Raw genomic sequence first — 25,845 nt, 5'->3', positions numbered from 1 at the left:
AAACTTGCCCTAAGGCAGGGCTTTTCAACCAGTGGTACGAGTACTACCTGTGGTACATTGGCACCTGGCAGGTGGTACACGACCATCCTAGAAAACTGGTAGTGGGGGAGGGGAATGAGCTGAACCATTGGTAGCACCACACAAGCCTGAGCAAGAGATGACTGGAGCTGCAGGGCTGTCAGAGCTCAGCAAAAGCACCAGGATCAGCACCAGGCTCCAGCTGGAGCTTGGCGCTGATCCTGGCGCTTCTGAGCCCCAAAGAAGCGCCGATCAGCTGGAATGTTGCAGCATCTCCAGGGTCTTGTGATTTACATTCAGATGCTTGGCAACTGATTCATATTTATGATGGTCACAGTGTCCGAAGGTCATGTGAAGTGACCAAAACCTGCTGCAACCACCCAGCAGACGGGGGGAATAAAAACCAAACACCCCTCCACCCCACCCCCACTGCCAATCCTCAACAGAAATGCTCACAACAATGAAAACCTCAGACAGGAGGAAGAGCGCCGCCGGGCGGGCAAGCAGGTGTCTTGTTCAGCTGTGGCTTGTGGGGCACTTTTTTCAGTGCCATTATAACTTCAAACAGTCATTAAACGAACTGTTGTAAGTCAAGGACTACCTGTACTTCATCACTTTTTTCCTTTTTTTGGTCATTAAGTTTTTGACAACTTGCTAGGTGACTGGTGGTACTCGGATGTTGGCATATCCTAAAAGTGGTACAATGGGTGAAAAGTTTGAAAAGCCCTGCCCTAAGGGACTTTCCATGGGACACCTTATCCCCTTACTGGCTTTATTGCCCATGACTGATTTTTCCCTGCCTATGACACCCCCACCATATGCAGTTAACCTATTACTTCTTTCATATGTACAGGATCCCAGATTGATCCCTAATATTTTTACGTTCTATGCTCCCGCCTGTCCAGGTCTCACAAACATATCAGTCCTACATGCCCAGGTGTTTTTGTTCCCTTTTGCCACTGTCCCTGCCCAGAGACTTTTTAGCAAATACATACTCACATAGGGATTGGCAAATGAAGTAATTAAAACTACCTAACTCAGTGGCCACTGAGTTCCCTCATCTATTTGTTTTTGTCCCCCAATAAAATAACAGTATTGAATCATCAAGTCTTTATCTAAATCTTTTACTATTCTACTATAAGGAGGATGATTCCATCCACCCAGGATCTTACCCAGGGGACTGTGAGGAGGGTATGGAGACATTATCTCCTTTCCCCACATCTTCTAGGTCCCCCTTTTGACCCTTATGAGCCTTCTTGGAAGGTTTATAACCCATAGGTGGTTACCGTCTGGTTCTGTTAGCCAACTTGCAGTAGTCAACTCGCTGCAGGACAACACATCACAGCCAACTTGCCACAGGACAGCTTGCTGCAGGACATGAGTTACACTAATATCAAAGAAATAGTGGAACAGAATCATTGAAGAAAGGATGCAAAAGGAGGGACAGAATGAAATGTGAATGGCAAAAATTAAAATAATTGTTATTTACTTTAAATAATTAAATAAAATTATTAAATTGTCCTGCAATGAGTTGTCCCAAGGCAGTTGGCTGTGGCAAGTTGGCCGCAGTGAGTTGTCCAATTCTGGACATAGACAGAAGCTGAGTTGACAGAAGTATGTCTGATCTCTTGATGGCCTCTGATAACTAAGATATATTTACAAAATTATTCTCTCTGCCTGAGAGACACTGGCACCTTGCCAATCTCAGCCCTTTCAAGCAGTATACTTATCTATAATTATAATATTTATAACCAATTTTAGTCACACACATGCACAGCTTTAATCCCTTGACAGCTTCACTTTATATGAAATTTCAACAGATTATCTCTGTTCATTTGTGAAATGAAGAACTACTCACATCTAGATAATTAGCTTTTTAAATTTGTGTTTAAACATATCTTGATCTATCCAAGCATGCTGAAGCACTGCCAACCTGTATTTTATTTAGTTATTAGTGTCTGCTTAAAATTTACATTGTGTTGTTGTTGTTGTTGTTGTTGTTAGTTGCAAAGTCGTGTCTGACCCATCACAACCCCATGGACAATGTTCCTCCAGGCCTTCCTGTCCTCTACCATCTTCTGGAGTCCATTTTAGCTCACACCTACTGCTTCAGTGACTCCATCCAGCCACCTCATTCTCTGTCATCCCCTTCTTCTCTTGCCCTCAATCTTTCCCAGCATTAGGCTCTTCTCCAGTGAGTCCTTCCTTCTCATTAGGTGGCCAAAGTATTTGAGTTTCAACTTCAGGATCTGGCCTTCTAAAGAGCAGTCAGGGTTGATCTCCTCTAGGACTGACCAGGGACTCGCAGGAGTCTTCTCCAGCACCATAGTTCAGACTTCTCAATTCTTTTGCATTCAGCCTTTCTTATGGTCCAACTTTCACAGCCATACATTGCAACTGGGAAAACCATGGCCTTGACTATTCACACTTTTGTTGGCAGGGTGATGTCTCTGCTTTTTAGTATGCTGTCTAGATTTGCCATAGCTTTCCTCCCCAGGAGCAGGCGTCTTTTAATTTCTTGGCTACAGTCCCCATCTGCAGTGATCTTGGAGCCAAGGAAAATAAAATCTGTCACCACCTACATTTCTTCCCCGTCTATATGCCAGGAATTGAGAAGGCCGGATGCCATTATCTTGGTTTTCTTAATGTTGATTTTCAAGCCCACTTTTGCACTCTCCTTCTTCACCCGCATCAAGAGGCTCTTGTTCCTCTTCACTCTCTGCAATTAGAGTGGTATCATCTGCATATTTTAGGTTATTGATATTTCTCCCAGCAATCTTAATTCCAACTTTTGATTCATCTAGCCCTGCCTTTCTCATGATGTGCTCTGCATATAAGTTAAATAGGCAGGGCAACAGTATACAGCCTTGCCGGACTCCTTTCCCAATTTTGAACCAATCAGTGGTTCCGTGTCCAGTTCTCACTGTTGCTTCTTGACACGCATATAGGTTTCTCAAGAGACAAATAAGATGGTCTGCTACTCCCATCTCTTTAAGAACTTGCCACAGTTTGTTGTGATCCACATAATCAAATGCTTTAGTATAGTCAATGAAGCAGAAGTAGATGTTTTTCTGGAACTCCCTAACTCTCCATGATCCAGCGTATGTTGGCAATTTGATCTCTAGTTCCTTTTACTCTTCGAAACCCTGCCTGTATTTCTGGTAGTTCTCAATCCATATACTGCTGGAGTCTAGCTTGTAGGATTTTAAGCATGACTTTACTAGCATGTGAAATGAGTACAATGGTGTGATAGTTTGAACACTCTTTGGCATTGCCTTCCTTTAGAATTGGAATGTAAACTGACCTTTTCCAATCCTGTGGCCACTGTTCAGTTTTCCAAATTTGCTGGCAAATTAAGTGTAGCACTTTTACTGCATCGTCTCTTAAGATTTTGAATAGCTCAGCTGAAATACTGTCATCTCCACTAGCTTTGTTGTTGCTCAGTTTTCCTAGGGCCCATTTCACTTCACATTCTAGGATGTCTGGCTCGGGGTCAGTGACCACCCCTCGTGGTTATGTGGGATGTTAAGCTTATTTTTGTATAGTTCTTCTGTGTAGTTTTGCCACCTCTTCTTAATTTCTTCTGCCTCTTTTAGGTCCCTGCCATTTTGGTCCTTTATCATGCCCATCTTTGAATGAAACGTTCCCTTCATATCTCCAATTTTCTTGAAGAGAGCTCTGGTCCTCCCTATTCTATTGTTTTCTTCTATTTCTTTTCATTGTTCATTTAAGAAGGCATTCTTATTTCTTCTAGCAGCTATTCTCTGGAATTCTGCATTCAACTGGGTGTATCTTTCTCTTTCTCCCTTGCCTTTCCCTTCCCTGATTTCTGTGTTGGCCGTCTGGTGATGTCCATGTGTAGAGCCGTCTCTTGGGTTGTTGGAACAGAGTGTTTGCTATGACCATCTATTCTCTTGACAAAATTCTATCAACCTGTGCTAGTGAAGTGAAAAATTTAAGTGAAAAAGCTAGTAATATTTCAGTGATTGCCAACTCTATAACATCTAGTGTTCACTTACAACAAAACCCAAAACTATTGTGTGTTTTTGAAAAACTGATAAACCTTTTGTAAAAGGAGTTCAAATGCCTCCTTGCATGTAGACTGAGTAGGTGGCCTCAGTAAGTCAGTATATCAGGCTTATTTTACCTATCTATGAAGATTAACTACAATAAACAATGACTAACTGTGATCAATTCAAAACAGAATTCTTATTGCTCTGATGAAACAGACTATAATTCTAAATAAGTTAAATCTATCTTGCTCAAGGAAAGAGGAAGTTGATTTTAATTTATCACTTTTGTTCTGTGACTCAGCCAACTAAAATGACAGGTTTACTTGAAATTGATCATAATTTTGGTTATATGCCATTTAAAAAGTTGTTAATCCTTACTCACTGTTAAAACCGTAATATTTATGTTAATTAGCTTTATTGTTGCAGTTTGTTTTGTTTGAATTATTTCAGTGGAACAAAAAATGGCTTTTGAAAATGATATTTCATGGTGTTTATATGTAGCTGAAATGCCATTTCCACCTATTGAAGGCACACACTGAAGATCAGGAAACCATAAATAATATACAATAATGCATTCTCGGAATCAACAAGGCATTTGTAAATACAAAATATTACAGGTTTCTTTGTACATCTTTAAAAGTTCCATTATTGCATTGAATTATTCAAAACAAATTTGAGCTGACATACTTGGAAGACTTAGCACAATGACTGCCAAGATGATGAAGATATTTCATAAAAACTTCAAAACAGTTTCCAGTAGAGTGTGTCATTTAATTGGGTGAAAATTAATTTTTGCATTTTTTTTCAGTGAGGGTTCTAAACATATCTGTTTTTACACCAAGAATTCAAATCTGCTGTTATTTTTGGAGTTTTGCAATTGCATAACATTTAGCTTGGTAAATCCACATCTGATCATATACCCCATAAAAGCCTCTTGTAAACCAAATACTGTTAATGTTATCTTCTCAGAATTATACCTTGTGCTGCAAAAATTAAAGTTTTGTTCTGCATGAGTCTTAGCTAGCTAAGCAAAAAATAATCATGCAATCATAAACTAACATCAGAAAGCAATTATCTGAGTTACAAAAATGTTTAACCAAGTTTCATCAAGTCTTGTTTTGATTCGTTCTTCGACATCAGCCGCTGACTTTTTTTTTGCCTCTGATATAACCCTCACGTTTCTCATGTGCTTGCTGCCTCGGTGACCTTTTTCACACATCTCTCTATTGATTGGGCATGACAGGGCCACTGTGATACTTGCATTGATTCATCAATGAACTTTTTTTATTTCCACTGTAGTCAGTTTGCATGTCAAAGGTGGCTCATATACACCAGTCAATCGGCTCCAAGAGTGTTGATTTCTCTAGTGTTGATTAAAGGCATTTTTCTTGCACATACAGAAAAATCTCCCAGCCTGTCATTGTCTGACTCCTCAAGTCAATGACCTTTTTGCATGCGAGCTCTCTTTTGAATGTCATCTGAACACAAGAGTGTCTGGATTATCTGAAAGTCTTCTGTTCCAGCCTACGACCGGCCCTGTTTGTGTATCAGGGACAACCCCTTTTTCCTTTTTACAGTCAATAGGCTGGAAAAAACCCAACCCAAATTTATTTACAGTTCAAACAAAAAAGCAATAGAATAAATGAATCAAAATATCAAACAAGAGTTAAACAGAAGTAACAAGAACAGACCAGGACTCTCTCAGAATGTCTTCAAACGGTTGCCTTCAGCAACCAGCCCTGCCCACACCTTCCCCTTTTATTATCAGTCCCAAGACGTGGCTTCTCACTGCCTTCTGCTCCTCTCACTGAGTTGCCTCATTGATTTGCTCTGTTCTGCCCTGCTCTGCCCTGCTCTGCTCTGCTCTGCTCTGCTGGATTGCCTTCTGCTTCTAGCATCTCTGAACAGATTCAGCTGTGACTCATCTAAGTCCGACATCTCGTGCTCACAAAGCTGGTCCTCATGAGGAACATGACTGGAGGGGCCAGTCTGAGAGTCCTGCAGTGCATCAGAACCTCCCTCCGACACCAAAGACTCCAAACCCCTCCTCCTCCTCAGATTCATCGGACTCAGCTGCTGTGAGCATAGGATGACACTGAATCACAACAGAAAGTGTACTATGCTGAGTGCTAAATGGTTGGCAAAACAGCATGTACTATAGCCTTCTTTTGCAGTCTGACTTGCTGCAGCTGGAACAACACAAGACATGGGCCTTCAATCCAGGAATGTTTTACTTTGATGTGGAACCACCAAGGGTAGTACACACTAACAATGTATTCCACTATCATCCTTAAGTTTTGGAGAGTTTTGTCTTTAAAGCTATGTTTTCAAACCCATATTTGACAAAGCTTATTTTCAATTGTCAACCAGCATGAATGGCTTACAGGGCCAATTTCCAGAACAGCCAGATCTGTGGGAAGTTTTCCTGTCCTTATTGCCTGTGTGATCCTGTATCCATATGCTTGATCAGTAGAGAGATTCTTTACAACACTCTCACTCAGTGAAATGAGAGGCTCACCAATTGAAACTCTGAATGAAGGATCATTGTCAAGTTCTGCTGCAGTGTCTAGCATGTTGCCAATTTTACCTGCCCATTTGTTGTTAGACAAGGTCTTCCTATCCAATTTTGTGATTAGGTGTTATGGGGTAACTCCGTGTGGAGTGCGCACACCAACCAGATCAACTTCCGGTCAAGCTTGGCTTCTACCAATGCATGGCACCACCTTCACAGCCAGTATTAACATTGGTAGAATCTCCTCCAGTGACCTTCAAGTTTTTGTCATTTCACTCCAGAGAAAGGCTCAAAAACAGGAAAACCTGCTCAAATGATTGCAAATAATCTGATGTATTTCATGAAAAAGAAAAGCATTGACAAAAGCTTGAAAGTCACTGGAGGAGATTCTACAAATGTTAATACTGGCTGTGAAAGTGGTGCCATGCAGTGGTAAAAGTTCAAGCTTGACTGGATATCTTTCACCCTGCTCACTGCACACAGAATAATGTTCTTATTTGATGGTACTGGGGAATTGCTAGTCTGAATTGTTTGCTATGATGCCTGCTAGCTTCTATCTCTAATCCACCTGCTATAGAAAAGGGGAGAGGGGTAGAAAGGGAATGCCAAGAAGCTGTTCACGGACTGTGAGAGCCTGAACAACACCATGGTCACTACCTCAGATGCTTGATGGAGAAGTGAACTGTTCCCATAGGAAAAAAGTATTACTATTGGACAATGTGAACACTCGGTGGGTGGGGGCCCCAATGTCAGAGCATGCACAGTCTTATTGCACTCAGATAACCCAGGAGTAAATACAGTAAACAGTGGTTTGTGTTAAATTGTGGTTTATATTACAATATCTATAAATATATTAGAAACAAAATACATATATGTGGTGATAATTCAGCAAACTCCAATACACAGCAATTAAAGAAGGAAATGGACAAGAGAGAGAACACAGCAGCAAAAGCCTTCCCTTTTAAACTCAGGCTCTTAAAGGGATATACACACCTGCCGAGTCATTCCTATTATTGCATCGTCCACCTTACATTGCATTACATCATTACATAAGCTGTTTAGCCTTTAAATAATTATCTTGACACTCCTCCCATTTAAAGCTAAACAGCTGATAAAACAAATGCTTTTACATTGATGCTTGCTTGCATTTAAAGAGTCAACATATCGGCTTGAACAATTGACCAGTTTGTATACATTCCTGCCTTTTACTGTAGTTCATTATTGTGTCCTTCCATTTACCCTTTTCTACTTTAGGTAATGATAACATTTCTTGATAATCACATGGTTCATACTTTACACTATATGCTCTAACCCCACTTGCTGTGAACTGATCAGGGGGTACACCTTTATTACTACGTTCAGACCTTTGTTCCTTTGTTTCTGTTACTTCTCTTTTTATTTCAGGTCTATCCTCATCTATCCATTATTTCTGACCTGCTATCCTGTTCTTCCTTCATTGGGTTCTTTGTAGCCTCTCCTTCCTGAGAACTAATGCTACTTGTTGGCATGAGCACTTCGGTGTTAGCCTGCACCCTATCCCAATTATTTTGTTCTGCAAAACTGGCAGAACTTGATATCACAATCTTACTTGTTCTATCTGAAAATCTATATCCCTTGGAACCTGGCTCATATCCCACAAACCTAAGTTTCCAGGCCTTTTTCTGTCCTTTCCTTCTGGTGCCTTTGGGAATGTGCACCTAGGCATAACTGCCAAATGTCCTTAGGTGAGCTAATGAAGGTTTCCTTCCATACAACATGTAATATGGAGTTTCATTGATAGCAACACTCCAACCCTGCTCACTAAATAGTTGACTTTTTATGGCTTCTCCCCAGTACGTGTTACTCATTCCTGCATTTGCCAACAGTGAGTCCTTCATGGTCTACATTATACCATTTCTCCTTTCAGTCACTCCATTTTCTCCTGGAGTGTAAGTGTTTGTATGTCTATGCTTTATACCTACATTTATCAGCCACCTTTGGAAATTACCAGACATGAACTCTGTTCCCCTGTCTGTTTGTAGTTGGCATACATTATGGCCATACCTTCTCTCTACGAAATTCACTCATTGCTTAAACCAGGGATTGGCCACCTTAAACATCCAAAGAGCCACTTGGACCCATTTCTCACAGAAAAGAAAACATTAGGAGCCACAAAACCCTTTTGACATCTAAATTGAAGATAACACTGCATATATCCTTTTTTACCTTTATGATATGTATAAAAAAACTATAGTGTGTTGCATTTATGAAATCAATGAACTGCTAAAAAAAACCACATTTTTATGCCGGACAAAGACGGGAAAAAAACTTTCTCCTTCATCCCAACAGGTGAAAACAATTTTAGTAGCTTATCTACCATCTTTAAATACAGCATAATTATCCCCATACCTCATCTCTTAATTAAAAAAATCAAAATATTTCATTAAACATTCTTTACTAAAAGTCCAATAAGGACAACATATATTCATATTCTCATTCTCTCTCTCTCTCTCTCTCTCTCTCTCTCTCTCTCTCTCTCTCTCTCTCTCTCTCTCTCTCTCTCTCTCTCTCTCTCTCTCTCTCTCTCTCCAAATGGCGGAGGAGGACTGGGAGCTGCAGTAGAAGGCTGAAAGAGCCACATGTGGCTACTGAGCCACGGATTGCTGAGCCGTGGCTTAAACTGTTGTAGAATTTTTTTTCATGTTTTGCAATGTAATAAAGAGCAGAACCCAAACCTGGTGTAGTCATCTACTAAGACTAATACATACCAAGATTCTCCAAGAGAGGTCACCATAGGACCAATTAAATCAGCGTGCACTAACTGCAAGTTAAATTATGGTCTAACTCTGGTACATATAACATATCCAAAGTTTCCCTAGTACCAGGTACATATATTTTACCTGTTGTTTAACTAAACAAGCTTTCATGCGGGAAACCCAGAGCAGGTTTTGCTTCTTAAGTTCCAAGATGATGTCTCCAATAAAGTTTTACATTTTAGGACTCAATTGCCTTGAGTAATTCTTTTGTTGGATTCACTAGTTGGATTTTTGACAATAACTTTATTTTCATCTATGCAGCGATTAAAGAAGATGCATTCTATTTCGCCTTTCTTACAAAGCTCATCAAATTGTTGATCTTGATCTAAGGCAGACATGTCAAACTCGCAACATCATGTGACATTGCGCAATGTATCGGGACGGTTTTGCCATTGCCGGTAATGGGGTGGGTGTGGCTTCCACATGACGCATCAGGCCCGTGGGCCGGCAGTTTGACATCCCTGATCTAAGGACTTCATAATTTTTTCCTGGGCTCTCTTGACTTTATTGTGGTCAACTACAAGTTTCTTGTCTTCTTTGGTGACCAAGCCAGTATCTATGAAGGCAGCTGTGGTAATGGCAGCAGTGGCATGTAGACCAACACCGTATCTTATGCTCTGCATAGCGACATTTGTTATTTCTAATCTATTGTATTCTGTCTTTTCTTTTGAAGTAGAAGACACGTGTGTTTAGTCTAAGGCCTCTTCATAACTTTCATCACATTCTTCTTCATAATCAGTCATCTGTCCTTCATTTTCATCATAAGAGATAATTACTTCATTTGTCAGTATCAAAATGTCTGGAATACTTCTCTGCTTATATTTAGTGAGGCTTTGTCTCTCATCATCTTGCCACTTTTGCCTTTTGCCTAGTTGTTTCTGCTCCGGCACATCTGGCAAACCAATCTGGTGTGATCCAAAAGAACCAATGTTTTTGGCTTGATCCCAGCTCTCTTGGATCTTGTGCAAGATTGTCATTCATGAATTTACAACAGTGGTCTCAAAAGAATTGTTTGCTCATTACCACTTTTCAAGCACTTTTGGATATATGTCTCTTGCAAGACTGGCTTCTGGATAGTTTCTAGCATCATCACTACTTTGTTCTCTTAACAGTAGGCCATATGTGAGAATGTCTCGCAATGTTGGGAGTTCAGTTGGGCAACAAGTTTCTGCCAGTCCCAATTAGGTTGCTCATATGAGTGAATGTTCTCAGTCTTGTTGTTTTTTTAGAATTACAGATCAGTTATCACACTCACAGGAAATGAGGATAGGAGTATTAACACTCTCAGACAAAATAAGTTATTTACCAAGTGCATCTAAATTATATTAAAGTAACCAAAATATTTTAAAATCCTTGTGGCATGTCACAACCTTTGAGCACCCCTAATGTTTGGAAACTGAAAGTTGAAAAATTTGATTCACCCTAGTGTGGCATAATTTCTAATCATTGTTGCTAGATGTTCAGGATTTGCATGTTATGCCTGCTCTGGATAGAACAGATTCTATCTGTTAGCTTTCAGGCTCTGGCAGTGCTATATTTGAGCTGATGTTGCTGGTGTGCTGACATGAAACTGGCAATGGCTCTAAAACCATGCTGCGAACCCCAAATCCTGCTAGGCTAGTTCTGCCAGCCTTTGTTCTCCGGCACCATCATCCTGCCTTGCCTCATGCACAGGTGCTGCATTAGCATGTAAGAATCTGGGGGAACATTAATGCTGGCACTGCTATTTATCAGTGACAATTGATTCCAAGAGGATATGGTCTGAGACGACTGGTGAGAGGCTGCAATTACGCTGATACAATATTATACTTGTTTATACTAGGAATATATTTTGCCTTTATTAGCCATCATTTTAGTTTAAATTTAATTATAAAAAAATAAAACATTAATTTTAAATGTTAATTTAATTTAGTTTAATTATAATAACTGTTGCATTTCATTTTTGCATGTGTATGTTTGTGACCTGTCATTTAATGCATTTTATGTGGCTTCTATATCCATTGATGAGATAACTTGTTTTAAAGGTTCTTCTAGGGGGTTAACACAGGAAATGAATAAGGAAGGAATAAATTCTGTGTTTTGTATTGTTTAGTTTATTAATATTTCTATACCGCCCTTCTCCCGAAGGACTCAGGGCGGTGTACAGGGCAAGAATAAAACATAAAGTTACAAAAATTAAAAAGTTATTAAATACATGCCCATAAAAAACAATAAATACATTAATAAAACCCCCAATAAAATGATAATAAAAACCCCAGCAATCCCACCCTCAGGCCAGGCCGGCTTGTTCGAACAGGTATGTTTTCAGATCGCGGTGAAAGGAGCGAAGATCCGGCGCTCCAGTCGCCCCCCCTTCCCTCAGGAGACGCGAAGCAAGTGACCGCCCGGAGCTTACCGAGGACTTGCGCGCGGCCGAGGCTTCGGTGCTTCCAGGATCGCGCGCACCTCTCCCAAGCCGTCGCCGTCCGGAGACCTGCCGAAGTTTGGGGAGGTTTGGGGAGGTGCGCGCGCACCTCCCCAAACCTCCCCAAACGTCGGCAGGTCTCCGGACCTCCGTGCCCTGCCTGCCTGCTTCTTTCTGCAGAGGAAAGAAGCAGGCAGGCTGCTTCTTTCCGCTGCGGAAAGAAGCAGGCAGGCTACTTCGTTCCGCAGCGGAAAGAAGCAGGCAGGCTGCTTCTTTCCGCTGCGGAAAGAAGCAGGCAGGCAGGGCGCGGAGGTCCGGAGACCTGCCGACGTTTGGGGAGGTTTGCGCGCGCACCTCCCCAAACTTCGTCAGGTCTCCGGACGGCGGTGGCTTGGGAGAGGTGCGCGCGATCCCGGAAGCACCAAAGCCTCGGCCGCGCACAAGTCCTCGGTAAGGTTTTTTTTGTTGACTGGAGTATAAGCCGAAGTGGAATTTTTCAGCCCAAAAAGTGGGCTGAAAAATTCGGCTTATACTCAAGTATATACGGTATATTACTTCCAGTCCTCTGCCATGTGCAGTCCAAAAAAAAAAAAGTGGGACTAAAAAAGTTCAACCAATCAATTCAAATATGCAGGGTAGGTGCATATGTCTCCTTGGCTCCACTCTTCAGTCAAACCCTGTTCTGCACATGCGTGCATGTACGTGCATGCGCACACAGTTTTTGCGGCTCCCAGTTTTTCCTTTTGTGAGGGAACCGGTTCCGAGTGGCTTTTTCACTGTTTCAGGTTGCTGACCCCTGGTCTAGAGACTTGGAGATCACTTTGTATAGAATGTGCATCAACCATTCCTTTAGACTTTCAGTCTGCAAGAAGTACACCCTTAGATAAATAAGATTTAGTTTAGATTTTTTTTCCTGGTTTCACTGATTCTAGACACCCAACATGATTTTAGATTTTAATGGTTGGTTTTTACCTTATTTATGTTTAAGATAGATAGATAGATTTTTATGACTGTAAGCCACCCAGGGTTGCCCTATGGTAAGATCAGTGGTGGGATTCAGCCGGTTTGCACCACTTTGGCAGAACCAGTAGCTAATTTTTTGTTGCCCAGGCCCAGAATGGACTTCCGGAAGCAGCATCCACACAGAGAACCGGTTGTGCACATATTTGAATCCCACCACTAGGTAAGATGGATGATCAATAATAAAATAAAATAAAATAAAATGATTTCTTGATCTTTTGAACATCTCCTAGACTTGATATTTTGGCTGCAGAATATCTTTTCTAACTAAACTGGCAAAAAATTCTTCTACCTTTCTCTGCTGATTCTAATTGACAGCCATTCTAGATGGCTGTAACAACGCCTTGATCTGCACTGAATATAATTTACTTCTCCCTGTTATAGAAAAAAACCCTCTCACGACAGAATAAGATTTATTCCCAAAGAGTAGCACTTTCCACTTCTGTATATGTTGCTTCTTTCTTTTCCTCTTTTTTCTTTTCAGTCATTAGTTATTCTATACATATTTATCACTGGATCAAATTATATTTACCATTTATAAAAATGTTTTTATTCACTTGGAAGCTTGATTCTTTATAAGATTTATTGGAAAAGTGGTTGGCACTTCATTGTTGTTGCTGCTGTTATTTCTATAGAATTCTTATTTAATGATTAAATAAGATCAGAGTTTTGCTCTATTAGTTAAAAGAAAACAAAACACATAATGTTTAACAATCTGTAGTATAAAAATGGAAATTTAAGTAGTCTCTATGGGCTTTTTCCGGAGGAATGCATTATAAATGCTTTGTAAGGTGCACTTTTCATAGGTGAAAAAAATTACCACTATTGTACATCTTTTTATATCTTGTTGCTTAGCAACATATTGTGGAGTGGGTATTATAAGGTGTCTGCTTTCTCATTAGAAATATGCATGTTTCTCTTTAATTCTGTTAAATTAGCGCTGTTTATATTTTTCTGGCTCTTTTGTATTTATTGATTGAGGTTTCAGCTACTAAATTTAGAAGAGATCTATCAGATTTTTGTGAATTTGATCTTGCATTGTAATTTAGCCTGTGTGTATTCAAGTTAGTCCCATATTTGCTAGTTAATCGTTCTTGTTTTTACACAGGGATTTGAATAGTTGTGTCCACAATAATGAAAATAAGAGTTAGGCTCATCTCATGATGTAATATGTCAAAGCTCCTGCTGCTTTTGGTCCCAGGAACTTTGAGTAGAAGAAATTAGCCATTCTTTTTATTTTGTGAACATTTGAAGAAGCACTAACAGTTGCACTGTGCCTTCATGGATAAGGAATTATAAAAAAGTATGAGAAAAAAATACAAATAGTTGTATGCAACAGAAAAAGAGAATCTTCAAAAAGCTGAATAACCTTGATAATCTTGGATAAATTTAAGTGAACTGAGTCACTAAGCAGAGAGGCAATCTGAATGCACAAACCTATTTTGCAATGTGCAGATTTTTTTGGAAGTACACATGCAATAACAAAACAAAACAAAAACAAAACTTATCCTAGTATTTCTAACAACATTGTAAATGTTCAGATGGACCAGTTCATAAAAAAACAAAGCAAAACAAAAAATAATCAAATTAAATTAAATTAAGTTAAAGCAAACCAATCAGATCTGTCTGGGACAGGACCACCCCACCCAGTACTGAAGATGGTAACATCTTAGATCTAGAGTGTCCCCCAAACCGAGAGCCACTCAATCTTTTTAGGATTCAGCTAAAACCTGCTGTCCTCAAACCAGATGCACACAGCCTCCAAGCACCAGGATAGTGAGGCTTGTGGTTTAGAGATTTAATTCTATGCTGGAAAGATTCCAAGATTTGGACAGTTGGACAGATCAGCTTCCATATAATTTCCGTTGAGGAAATTCCAGAGTGAAGCCATGGATTTTTTTTAATCATATGCAGGCTAATTGTAAGTGTGCTTCTCTAAAAGATATCTATAATCATTTTTGAAAGACTGAACATGTAAGTCACAGCATGATTAGTACAACTAAGGTAAAGGTAAAGGTTCCCCCGCACATGCGTGCTAGTCGTTTCCGACTCTAGGGGCCGGTGCTCATCTCCGTTTCAAAGCCGAAGAGCCAGCGCTTGTCCGAGGACGTCTCCGTGGTCATGTGGCCGGCATGACTGGACGCCAAAGGCGCATGGAACGCTGTTACCTTCCCACCGTAGTGGTCCCTATTTTTCTACTTGCATTTTTACGTGCTTTCGAACTGCTAGGTTGGCAGAAGCTGGGACGACTAACAGGCCCTCACTCTGCTACACGGCACTCGGGATTCGACCCGCCAAACTGCCGACCTTCTGATCGACAAGCTCAGTGTCTTAACCCACTGAGCCACCGCGTCCCTTTTAGTACAACTAATGTTTAGTATTTATCTTTTTCAAATTGTTTCAATTTAAGTCCATATCCCTAGAAAACATTCTATAGAAACCTTAGTGCTGTTGCGGCTATGATTCTAAAAGTCTTTTTGAAAATATCAAATAAAAAGAAGATAATTCTATGTGTGAGTGCTAACTATTACTGTTTCAGAGTCCAAAGGAAAATAGAGGGAAGAGATTATTATCGTTTGAATATATTTTCTTGCCTAATAACCGCCTTCTAGGAAATGGTGTCCATTACCATTTTTATGAACATTCTTTTCAATGTATACATGATTTATGATAACCCAGCATGTTGCATTAAAAGTTACATTTCATTTTATGTAATTAAATAGTACTGCAGAAAAAAAGCTAGTAAATTTCCAAGATATAATAAAACTTGGGGATATATTTTGGCATTGTTATTTCATAGAGCAAGATGCTTTAAAAATGGATTTGATTCTGTTAATGTGGAAAACATTTTCACTCCATAGGCAGCACAAGAAGCATATTTTTGTGCATGCATGACAATTTTTATTTATTTTATTTTATTTTAATTCCATTTATATCCCGCCCTTCTCCGAAGACTCAGGGCGGCTTACAAGCTTAGCAGTAGCCTTCATTCTATGTATATGCCTGCTTATTAGGGCTTTCACACACACCCCAAGCGGCATTATTACAAAGTCAGCTTGATTGCCCCCAACAATCTGGGTCCTCATTTTACCTACCTCTGAAGGATGGAAGGCTGAGTCAACCTTGAGCCTGGTGGGATGCGAACCTGCACTAATTGCAGGCAGCTGGTGTTACTTAAGGAGGCATTAGCCCACTGCTCCACCAAGGCTAGAGAAAACACTAAAGTTATACTTAAAAACCTCAGAGATAAACAAAAAAACTATCAGTAAAAACTATATTTAACAGCAAGATGTGCAACAATAAAAGAAGATAATTGTGTAAAATTATTAAAACAAATAAAACTAGATTTGGAAAAATGGAAAAATATACAACTATCAATCCTGGGAAGAATAGCAATGGTGAAAATGAACATTTTACCAAAACTACTTTTTTATTTCAAACAATACCGATAAAAATTGACAAAAAATTTCAATGAATTAAATATATCGATATTGAAATTTATCTGTCAAGGGAAAAGAGCTAGAATCAGACTGAAAATGTTACAAAAAACAAAAGAAAATGGAGGCTTTGGCCTACCAGACTGGGTCTTGTACTATCAAGCAGCCGCACTAACATGTTTTTAAAAATGGATAACTCTTAGAAATAAAAGACTATTATACCTAAAAGGGCATGACCTACAACTTGGATGGCATGCATTCCTATGGTACGGGAAGAACAAAATCCACAAATACTTTCAAAACCAGTATGTAAGAAATGCACTGCTTTTGTCATGGGAAAAGGTAAAATTAAGAACTTACATGAAAATACCAGGATGGATTTCAACAATGGAGGCGTCTGTACACCCAAACTTAATTATGAGAAACTTGTGACTTATAAAGATATTTTGAATACTGATGGGAAACAACAAACTCAACAAGAATTGGAAGAACAAGGCATTGAATTATCATGGTGGCTACACCTGCTAATGCAAATGAGATATGAGAAAGTTGAAAAAATATATGGTTTTTACAAAGACCACACAACGTTAGACCAGATACTATTGTCATCAGATGACAAATGGACAAAAACGTTGGGCACAATGTAGAGCTAGAAAAATGGCAAAACCTATGGGAAAGAAACTACAAAATAATGAGGGCAGCTACTTATAAAGAAAATTTATATAAAATGTTCTACCGTGTTTCCCCAAAAGTAAGTTCTTGTCTTACTTTCTCTTGAACGGGAAATAACTTTATGTATGATTGACTTACAAGGCCGGTGTGTTGCGTGCAATTAGCTCACATGGTGTAACAAGATGGTGGGTTTGTTGTCACTGTGAGTTGTGGTGGGGCGTCACAAAGGGACGCTCAGCTAATCTCAATGTATACATGGTTGTACTTTGACAATAAAGGTTCATTCATTCATTGGGTTCTGAAATAAGCACTAGGTTTTACTCTCAGGGAGGGCTTACTTTTTGCCCTTACTGGTACCAGCAGGCTGCGAGCGTGCGGGGATGGGGTGGGGCCTGTGCATGGGGTGGAGAAGCAATGTGGAGAGCGTGGTGGTGGACCAGGTATGGTAACAGTGTGGCCGTGCTGGGTGGCAGCAGAAAGGGCACTGAGCCTGGCATGGGATAGTTGGCCCAGATCCGGAGTGCCGACCTGTTGCCAGCCTGCCAGGGTCCTTTGCCAATGGCCACCAGTGGAACCACACCTTTGGGCTGCTTGAGCGCCAGCCTGCATGCCTACTCAGTGCTGCAGGTGCTGGGCTAAGGGCTGAAGCTGGCACTCTTTGGGCCCTGGCAGGCGCTGCAGCTCTCATGCCGCTACTGCTGCCACCGCCATGAGGTAAGACAAGGCAGGTGGCAGGGGGGTGGAGTTGCTTCCCTCTGCCTGCCAGGCACCTGCCTAACCTGCACAGGGTAAGGTTGCCGTGCCTGCCCCGCCCAGATGCCCTTGCCTCCCCCAAGCGCTTTTTTACTGTACTAATCTGTCTTCAGCTGCGTTGCGTTTCTCTGTTCGCTTCTCAGCCTTTGCTGCGTGTTTGTGGAACAAAAAAAAAGTTCAATCAGTCTTTCTAAATTCTTGCAAGATCTCAAGATCTCTCACTAGCTTTCTATTAGTATTTGCATGTCTTAAAATGTCTCCATTTCTTGTCTTTACTAAACATTCTGCAAAAATACACTAAAAGCCATTGTCATATTAGATTACGACCAGAGAGACCCAAGTTTAACTTTAACCTGAACCTGCAACCTGGATAACTGAGCCAGTAACTCTCTATCTGTCTTGAGTTCCCATAGGAAAAAGCACTATACAGGTGAAACTCAAAAAATTAGAATATCGTGCAAAAGTTCATTTATTTCAGTAATGTGACTTAAAAGGGGAAACTAATATATGAGATAGACTCATTACATGCAAAGCAAGATAGTTCAAGCCGTGATTTGTCATAATTGTGATGATTATGGCGTACAGCTCATGAAAACCCCAAATCCACAATCTCAGAAAATTAGAATATTGTGAAAAGGTGCAATATTTAAGGCTCAAAGTGTCCCACTCTTAATCAGCTAATTAAGCCATAACACCTGCAAAGGGTTCCTGAGCCTTTAAATGGTCTCTCAGACTGGTTCAGTAGGAATCACAATCATGGGGAAGACTGCTGACCTGACAGTTGTGCAGAAAACCATCATTGACACCCTCCATAAGGAGGGAAAGCCTCAAAAGGTAATTGCAAAAGAAGTTGGATGTTCCCAAAGTGCTGTATCAAAGCACATTAATAGAAAGTTATGTGGAAGGGAAAAGTGTGGAAGAAAAAGGTGCACAAGCAGCAGAGATGACCACAGCCTGGAGAGGATTGTCAGGAAAAGGCCATTCAAAAGTGTTGGGGACTTTCACAAGGGGTGGACTGAAGTTGGAGTCAGTGCATCAAGAGCCACCACACACAGACGGATCCTGGACATGGCCTTCAAATGTCGTATTCCTCTTGTCAAGCCGCTCCTGAACAACAAACAACATCAGAAGCGTCTTACCTGGGCTAAAGAAAAACAGACCTGGTCTGTTACTCAGTGGTCCAAAGTCCTCTTTTCTGATGCAAACACTTTTGCATCTCATTTGGAAGAGTCTGGAGGAAGAATGGAGAGGCACACACTGCAAGATGCTTGAAGTCCAGTGTGAAGTTTCCACAGTCTGTGTTGATTTGGGGAGCCATGTCATCTGCTGGTGTTGGTCCACTGTGCTTCATTAAGTCCAGGGTCAATGCAGCGGTCTACCAGGAGATTTTGGAGCACTTCATGCTTCCTTCCGCAGACGAGCTTTATGGGGATGCTGATTTCATTTTCCAGCAGGACCTGGCACCTGCCCACACTGCCAAAAGCACCAAAACCTGGTTCAATGACCGTGGGATTATTGTGCTTGATTGGCCAGCAAACTGGCCTGACCTGAACCCCATAGAGAATCTATGGGGCATTGCCAAGAGAAAGATGAGAGACATGAGACCGAACAATGCAGAAGAGCTAAAGGCCGCTATTGAAGCATCCTGGTCTTCCATAACACCTCAACAGTGCCACAGGCTGATAGCTTCCATGCCACGCCGCATTGAGGCAGTAATTGCTGCAAAAGGGGTGCAAACCAAGTACTGAGTACATATGCATGCTTATACTTTTCAGAGGTCCAATATTGTTCTATGTACACTCCTTGTTTTATTGATTGCATGTAATATTCTAATTTTCTGAGATTGTGGATTTGGGGTTTTCATGAGCTGTAAGCCATAATCATCACAATTATGACAAATCACGGCTTGAACTATCTTGCTTTGCATGTAATGAGTCTATCTCCTATATTAGTTTCCCCTTTTAAGTTGCATTACTGAAATAAATGAACTTTTGCACAATATTCTAATTTTTTGAGTTTCACCTGTATAAAAATTGTCTACTTTCTCTGGTATTTTCTCATTTATGTATAATTTTCAGTTTTCAGTCTATTGTCCATGTGAAACACAACTACCTTGATTTTTCAAGCATTAATTTTCAGAGCTATACTCCTTACTGCATCATTCTATCTAATAATCATTGCAAATTGTTCAGATTCTAAGCTTGATCTGCACATAAGTACAAAAGCATTCACGCCTCTAACATTACCACAACCATTATGAAAAAGACTCTCACTTACAAGAAGTGATCTTGTCCAATAAAATATTCAGGTACTGTAGCTGCTTGAAAAATGATTGACTTATGTCCCCTGTAGAGATGATATTCTGTAATTTTTTTGGCGTCCAATAAAATAAAAGACTGCATTTTAGTGGAAAATAAAACTGTGAAAGAAGGATTCAGTATGATGTATTCTGTTTTGTCATTACCTATGAACTGAGTCAGCTATCTTACATTCACTAATAATAGAAGAAGTTAGTGAAAAACAAATGAAAAATGGCTCAAATGAGTAGCTGCTGCAAAGGATACATTTATTTATTTGTTTATTATATTTATATCTAGCCTATCACTTGATAATCAGGACAGCTTATAACAGTTCAAAGAATTCAAAATGTAAACCAAAACAAAAACATACCAAAAACATATGAAAGTAATCAAAAAATCAATTCAATTCAATTCAATTAACAATTAAAGAATCAAATCAATTCAGCTAACAGCTGGGGAATGAAAGGATTTATAATTTGATTTGCATTCTTTTAGCGAGCTGTTAGCGCTACCTGGAGGCTTATCTGTGTCTTCATGGTGACCTGAGTAGTGCAAATGGGTGTGGGGCCTTCTTTCAACAGTTCCAAGAAGGCTCCACACCCATTTGCACTACTTAGGTCACCCTGAAGTCACAGATAAGCCTCCAGGTAGTACTAACGACTAGCTAAAAGAATGCAAATGAACAACTGTCTGCAAGGAATATAAATGCTTTCATTCTCCATCATCCAGTCAGAACTGAAGAAGCTTCTTGGATGAGAAGCGAAACGTCTTCAAAGAAAAACAAAGAAGTCCAGTTGCTTCGTGAAAAAGCATCTTTGGGTTCCTTTTGAATACATACATCACTGTTTCTCAATCATGGACTTTATCCTGGCTGGGGAATACTAGGAGTTGAAGTCCATACATCTTAGAGTTATCAAGAATAAGAAACACTGACATGCACAATTAATAAGCAGCAGGCAAGCTTTGGTGGCTGTGTGGTTGTGAAGCATGCTTTTGGGGAAGGTGTAAAGGAATGCATGGATGATCTTGGGGAATGAGAGGGAAGAGAGGAAACAAATAGGAAAGAGAAGCAGGAGCCCTCAGTGGCTTAATGGTGAGAGAAAGAATCTTAGGAAGGACCTGCCTTATTGGATCAAGTAGTTAAAAGTGGCATCAGGAAACATGTATTTTGAGACTTGCAAGATTCTGTTACAATGAGGTAAAATCACTTTCCTGTCTGTTTCCTGTCTGGTTTACCTGAGAGGGCTGACAGAGGGTGAGATGATATAAAATGATTGGAATCATTTTCTCATACGTATTGGTGTGGCTGGGTTTTTTGTTATTAAAAAATGAATATGTTGACAACAAAACTGCCAAAAATCCTTTGTTTTAGAATTTAGATTTTCAAGTTTAAAATATCTAATACCTTATAATATATTTTTGAAATTTCTCTCATTTTTTTTCTAAGGAAATGACCCACACTTGGCCTCCACCTATTTCTGCTGTCCACACACCTGGCAAAGTGGAAAAAAACAACTTTCTGTTCACAAACAAGGTAAATTGCTTTAACCCAGTCATCATTTTTCTCTATTCTGACAAGGAGCACTTTGCTGCAATTTTCGGACAGGCAGTTTTGTCAAAAAATAAAAACACTTTTCCTTGTTTAATGACTATATTTTGTATTTGAATGTGAATATAAACAAATGGTTCGTGAAAGCAAAGAAATAAACTATATTATCAGAGGTTTTCATGGACTTTGCCGTGATATGTGTGGTAGCATTGAAGAGAATTTTGCTAGGATCCATTTTTGGTAGTAAAACTCTGCAGTTTCTAGATAAGAAATAAATAGCAGAAAGAACAGATAGTTCTAATATATGTTGCTTATGAAAATCTGGAAGCAACCAAGCTCAGATACCACAAGGACTCCATATTTCTGAAAATTCTTATATAAATAGGAGCTTGGTTGCTTACAATTTTATTAATGAAGTTTTCCTGGAACTAGTTTGCTTCTGCTTCTTCCAGGATATATTTTGCTTTCCAGCCAGCAGCTCTGAAAAATCTCTAATGTTTCTTCTCCAGTCTTAGCTTCCAAGACCTGCTGGGTCAATGAGATATATTTTTATATTTAGATAGATGAAGACAGAGTTATAAATAGGAACAAAGATAAGGAATACTTCTGTTTTTAAAAGTATGTATTACAGATATTCTTAAAATAGAGGTTTCACCTCTGTTTTTTATGTAACAAGCACAAATTGGAGAAAATTTTCTTCAGAAAAATAATTGAAACTGCATAAAAGAATAGAGAAAATAAGTCTATGTCAAAACTATCTCTATTAGAAGAAATTGTTTGTGAAACCTCTATATATTAGTAAGAGTTGCAAATTTTACAATTTTAAAGTCTGATTCTAAGCTAGGAGAGACACTGAAAAATAAAATGGAGGTTAGCTGCTTAGGAAAGAAGGTGAGTAGAACCGACAACAGCATGTAGCTCTGAGACAGTTGACAAAATAGAGTTGATACTACCGGTAAGTAGGTTTTTATACATTCTTTGGGGCTTTGTGTTTGAGATGCCTGTTTGTTGTGAAATGTACTTCGTCCTGTGCTTGAGTGTGCCCTTTTAGCATTCTAATTATTGTCACCTGACTCCCATTGTGCCTGGGAGGTCATGCCCTGTCTTTGGAGCTGCGTGTGGAATGTAGATTTTAGGAGTCTTTGTTTTTCTAATCCCATCAGTTTCAACCTTCTGTAGAAGCTGTGGCTGAAGGCATTTTGTTTATGAATACAGTGGCCCAATCTTTCTGAATGGATTATAAAATCTCCATTCCTAAAGATTAGCTTTTTCAGGTTTCTGCTTGATGCTGTTTTCCTATAGCATGAAGACTTAGGCAGTATTCTGTCTTTAAGAAGATGTCTCTCCCTTTCTCCTTTAGGGAAATGTAATATTCTGCTTCTTTTAATATTCCCCAAAATATTTCATTCTCAAGGAAAGGGAGGGGGGCTTCCCACATTGGTATTCTGACTACATTGTTTCTGAAAGATTTAACTCTCATTTTGTTTCCTAAAGAGAGCAAAACAGTATTCATTAAATGTATCAAAATTAAATGTTGAGTTTAAATACTGTCTTGTTTTTAACTGAGATTGTTTAAAAAGAACCTTTAATGGTTTCTCTTTTTTACAAATTATGGTTAGCTTGTTTATTGAATTATTTCACTTAAGAGAACTTTACATTTTTTGAGAAAAGCACAATCAAAACTTAATGTTTTGTAAATTTGCCCAGTGATGGGCCATACTAATTATAACTGTTCAGCTTGAAGTATCTTTGAGTGGAGGCCCCCAACCTTTTGAGCACCAGGGACCAGTTCTGTGGAGAAAGGTTTTTCCATGGACCAGAGGGGGCGTAGTTTTGTGTGCTACCTGTATCCAGCAAATGGACTTTAGTTGTTTGCATGGACTGGTTTCTGGCATGCTGCGGTGCCGATCCACAGACTGGGGGTTGGGGACTCCTGTCTTAGAAGACAAACATCCTGCAAAATGGCCAGCACCTGGTCTGCTGGTGCCCCGTCCCTTTAAAACCTCTCTCTAGCCAGCCCTGCAACTGGTGGCTATAATAGCTAAGTAGAGAAGCAGCTGGGGCTGGCTATGTTGGAGTTGTGGTGTTCATTTGGGAAACTAAAACAACCTGAAACAACCTAAGGAAAATATAGTTTGCAGTTACTATTCTCCAGAAATAGAGTTCACAAAGAGAAGTAGTAGTAAAGAAACAAGTTGTAATAGTATAGGGGAAGAATGGCATAGTAAACTGTGAGTACCAGTCTTTTAGTACTTGTTAGTGTGTTGCCTAAATCCAAGTGTGCTTGTATTGGCTCTCTGGGGTTACTAACCTGAGTATATATAAAGTAACCTGTGACAAAGTCTTTATATGGAATTCTCTGTTTTCTCTCTAGTGTTTGGAACATGGCTCAAGATCCCAAAACAAACAAACTCACTTGGAATTCCAGCAACAAAGTTTTATTTAAAAAGAAGCATTTGCAAAGGCTTGGTGAGCTGAAACACACGTAGGACTCCAGCCACACCTTAAACAGCTGTTTGACACATTTTTATATCCTACCCCCCCATGCAGATTCCCCCCTCCCCTATCACTCTCAACGCCCCTTGTCTAATCATCCAATAAACTAATCTGGACCACCTAAAACCACTATCCCCTCCCATGATCCAGGAAGCCCCTTTGTGCACGTCTTATCACCATCTAATTTTCTGCTAATAAAGCTTGGCTCCTATAGTTATTTATTTCCTGTGCTTGCAATTTCAGTTAGCCAGCAACTTCTGCTTTTCTTATGTGTATATAGTTAACTTGTCTGAGTTTATGACTTTCAGGTGGTTTCTCCTACAGACCTTTAGATTTATTAGAAATTTCTGATTAATAATCTAGTCTTGTCAATACACCCTTTCTTTTCTTTATCCTTTCAGAAATTTATAGAATATTTTCAACAAACTATTCAAGAATACACTTTGCATATATGGGTTACAGGTATATGTTGGGAAGCAAGCCTAAGATATAGTAACCCCAGTTTATAAATGAGTTTACATCCAATCTGATAGTTCTTGTTCTACCTCTTTTTGACTTTCCAGTGTCTGACTTTCCTGTTGGTCTTCCTCATCATTATCCCTCAAACACATCATTTCCTCATTTTTATATGGTGGGGGTTCTCCTAAAGGCATTCTTTTAGTAATGGCAGTTCCTATTTATCTCTGTACCAATTCTCTTATAAAGGGGATTATGCAGCAGCCCAAGGCTACTAAAACTCCAAAAACTGCAATAAAAGAAGTGATAAGTGGCGCCAGTATATTCTTCCATTTCCCAAATCATCATTCTAATATTCCTGTTATTGAAGTATCCATTCCACAGTTGGTAGCCAATTCTTCTGATTAAGGTAGTTAACCTTTGCAAAGCCCTAGTTATTGGGCTGTGTTATTAGGAATGAAAGTACAGCATCCTTTTTTTCCTACCATTACACAAACACCTTTCTCTGCTAACATGTCTAATGTTAATCAGTTCTCCCAGGCCATTCGACCTGTATGTTTGATTAGCTTGTATACACCTTAAATCTATCCATTCTATATCCCGTGGAATTTGAATATCACTATCACCCAAAATAACTGAATTTAGGTCAGGTTGTGTTTTCGCTGTCTAAATTTCAATTCCTCCTATAATTGGGTATGTGGGATAAAGAGTATGTCAGACCTTTATATATTTTTAACCAATCCTCCACTATTACTATGTCACAAGGTTCTTCACAGGAAAAGACTGGTCCACAATCACAACAGTGATAACAACAACATTCAGTGATACAATTGCAATCACAGAACCAACACATTATATAGAGCAAGGGTGTCAAACTCAATTTCATTGGGGGCCGCATCAGCACTGCGGTTGCCCTCAGGGGGCCGGGTGGGTGTGGCCTGGGTGGGCGTGGTCTACTGGGTGGGCATGGCTAGAGTGCATATGGCCTACTGGGTGGGTGTGGCCAGCTCTACATCATTCGCATCAAGGGTGCCTATGGGGGCCTGGGCAGGAGTGGGACAGATCTGAGGGTCTCTGGTAGAAGGAGGGTCTCTGGGCCAGGGCCAAGGCAGTGGGGGCCATTCCCTCACTGTTTCCAGGATGGCTTTGCGGGTCGCATGAAACCACTTCGCGGGCCGGATCTGGCCCCCGGGCCTTGTGTTTGACATGTCTGATATAGAGGTTTGTAGAATGCAGAAGTCCACAGCTTCTTCTGGAATCCTTGGATGGAATAAAATAGGTCACCACTCAGATCGCAAAAGCCAGAAAACTCCTGCAATGAGAAAAATCACAAACAAACCCAGGCTATTATTTCTTCACCCCACAATGACCACATCAGTTTTTGATAATTTTTATTCACAGCAGGTCTTCTCCAAGAATT

The 25,845-nt window shown here is 39.9% G+C and overlaps 1 protein-coding gene across 1 annotated transcript in view; it reads left to right on the top strand.

The window, feature by feature from the left end:
- Positions 1-25,845, top strand: part of AFF3 (ALF transcription elongation factor 3) — a gene marked incomplete at both ends in the record, with an annotated part of 292,751 nt that overhangs the window by 136,200 nt on the left and 130,706 nt on the right. Inside the window, one exon of the mRNA XM_083361292.1 lies at positions 21,372-21,458. Coding sequence (XP_083217418.1) covers positions 21,372-21,458 — 87 coding nt within the window. The remainder of the gene's footprint in view (positions 1-21,371; positions 21,459-25,845) is intronic.

The sequence above is a fragment of the Vipera ursinii genome (assembly GCF_947247035.1).
Source record: "Vipera ursinii genome assembly, chromosome: 4".
Taxonomy (NCBI): domain Eukaryota; kingdom Metazoa; phylum Chordata; class Lepidosauria; order Squamata; family Viperidae; genus Vipera; species Vipera ursinii.
This window is presented reverse-complemented; position numbering and strand designations above follow the sequence as displayed.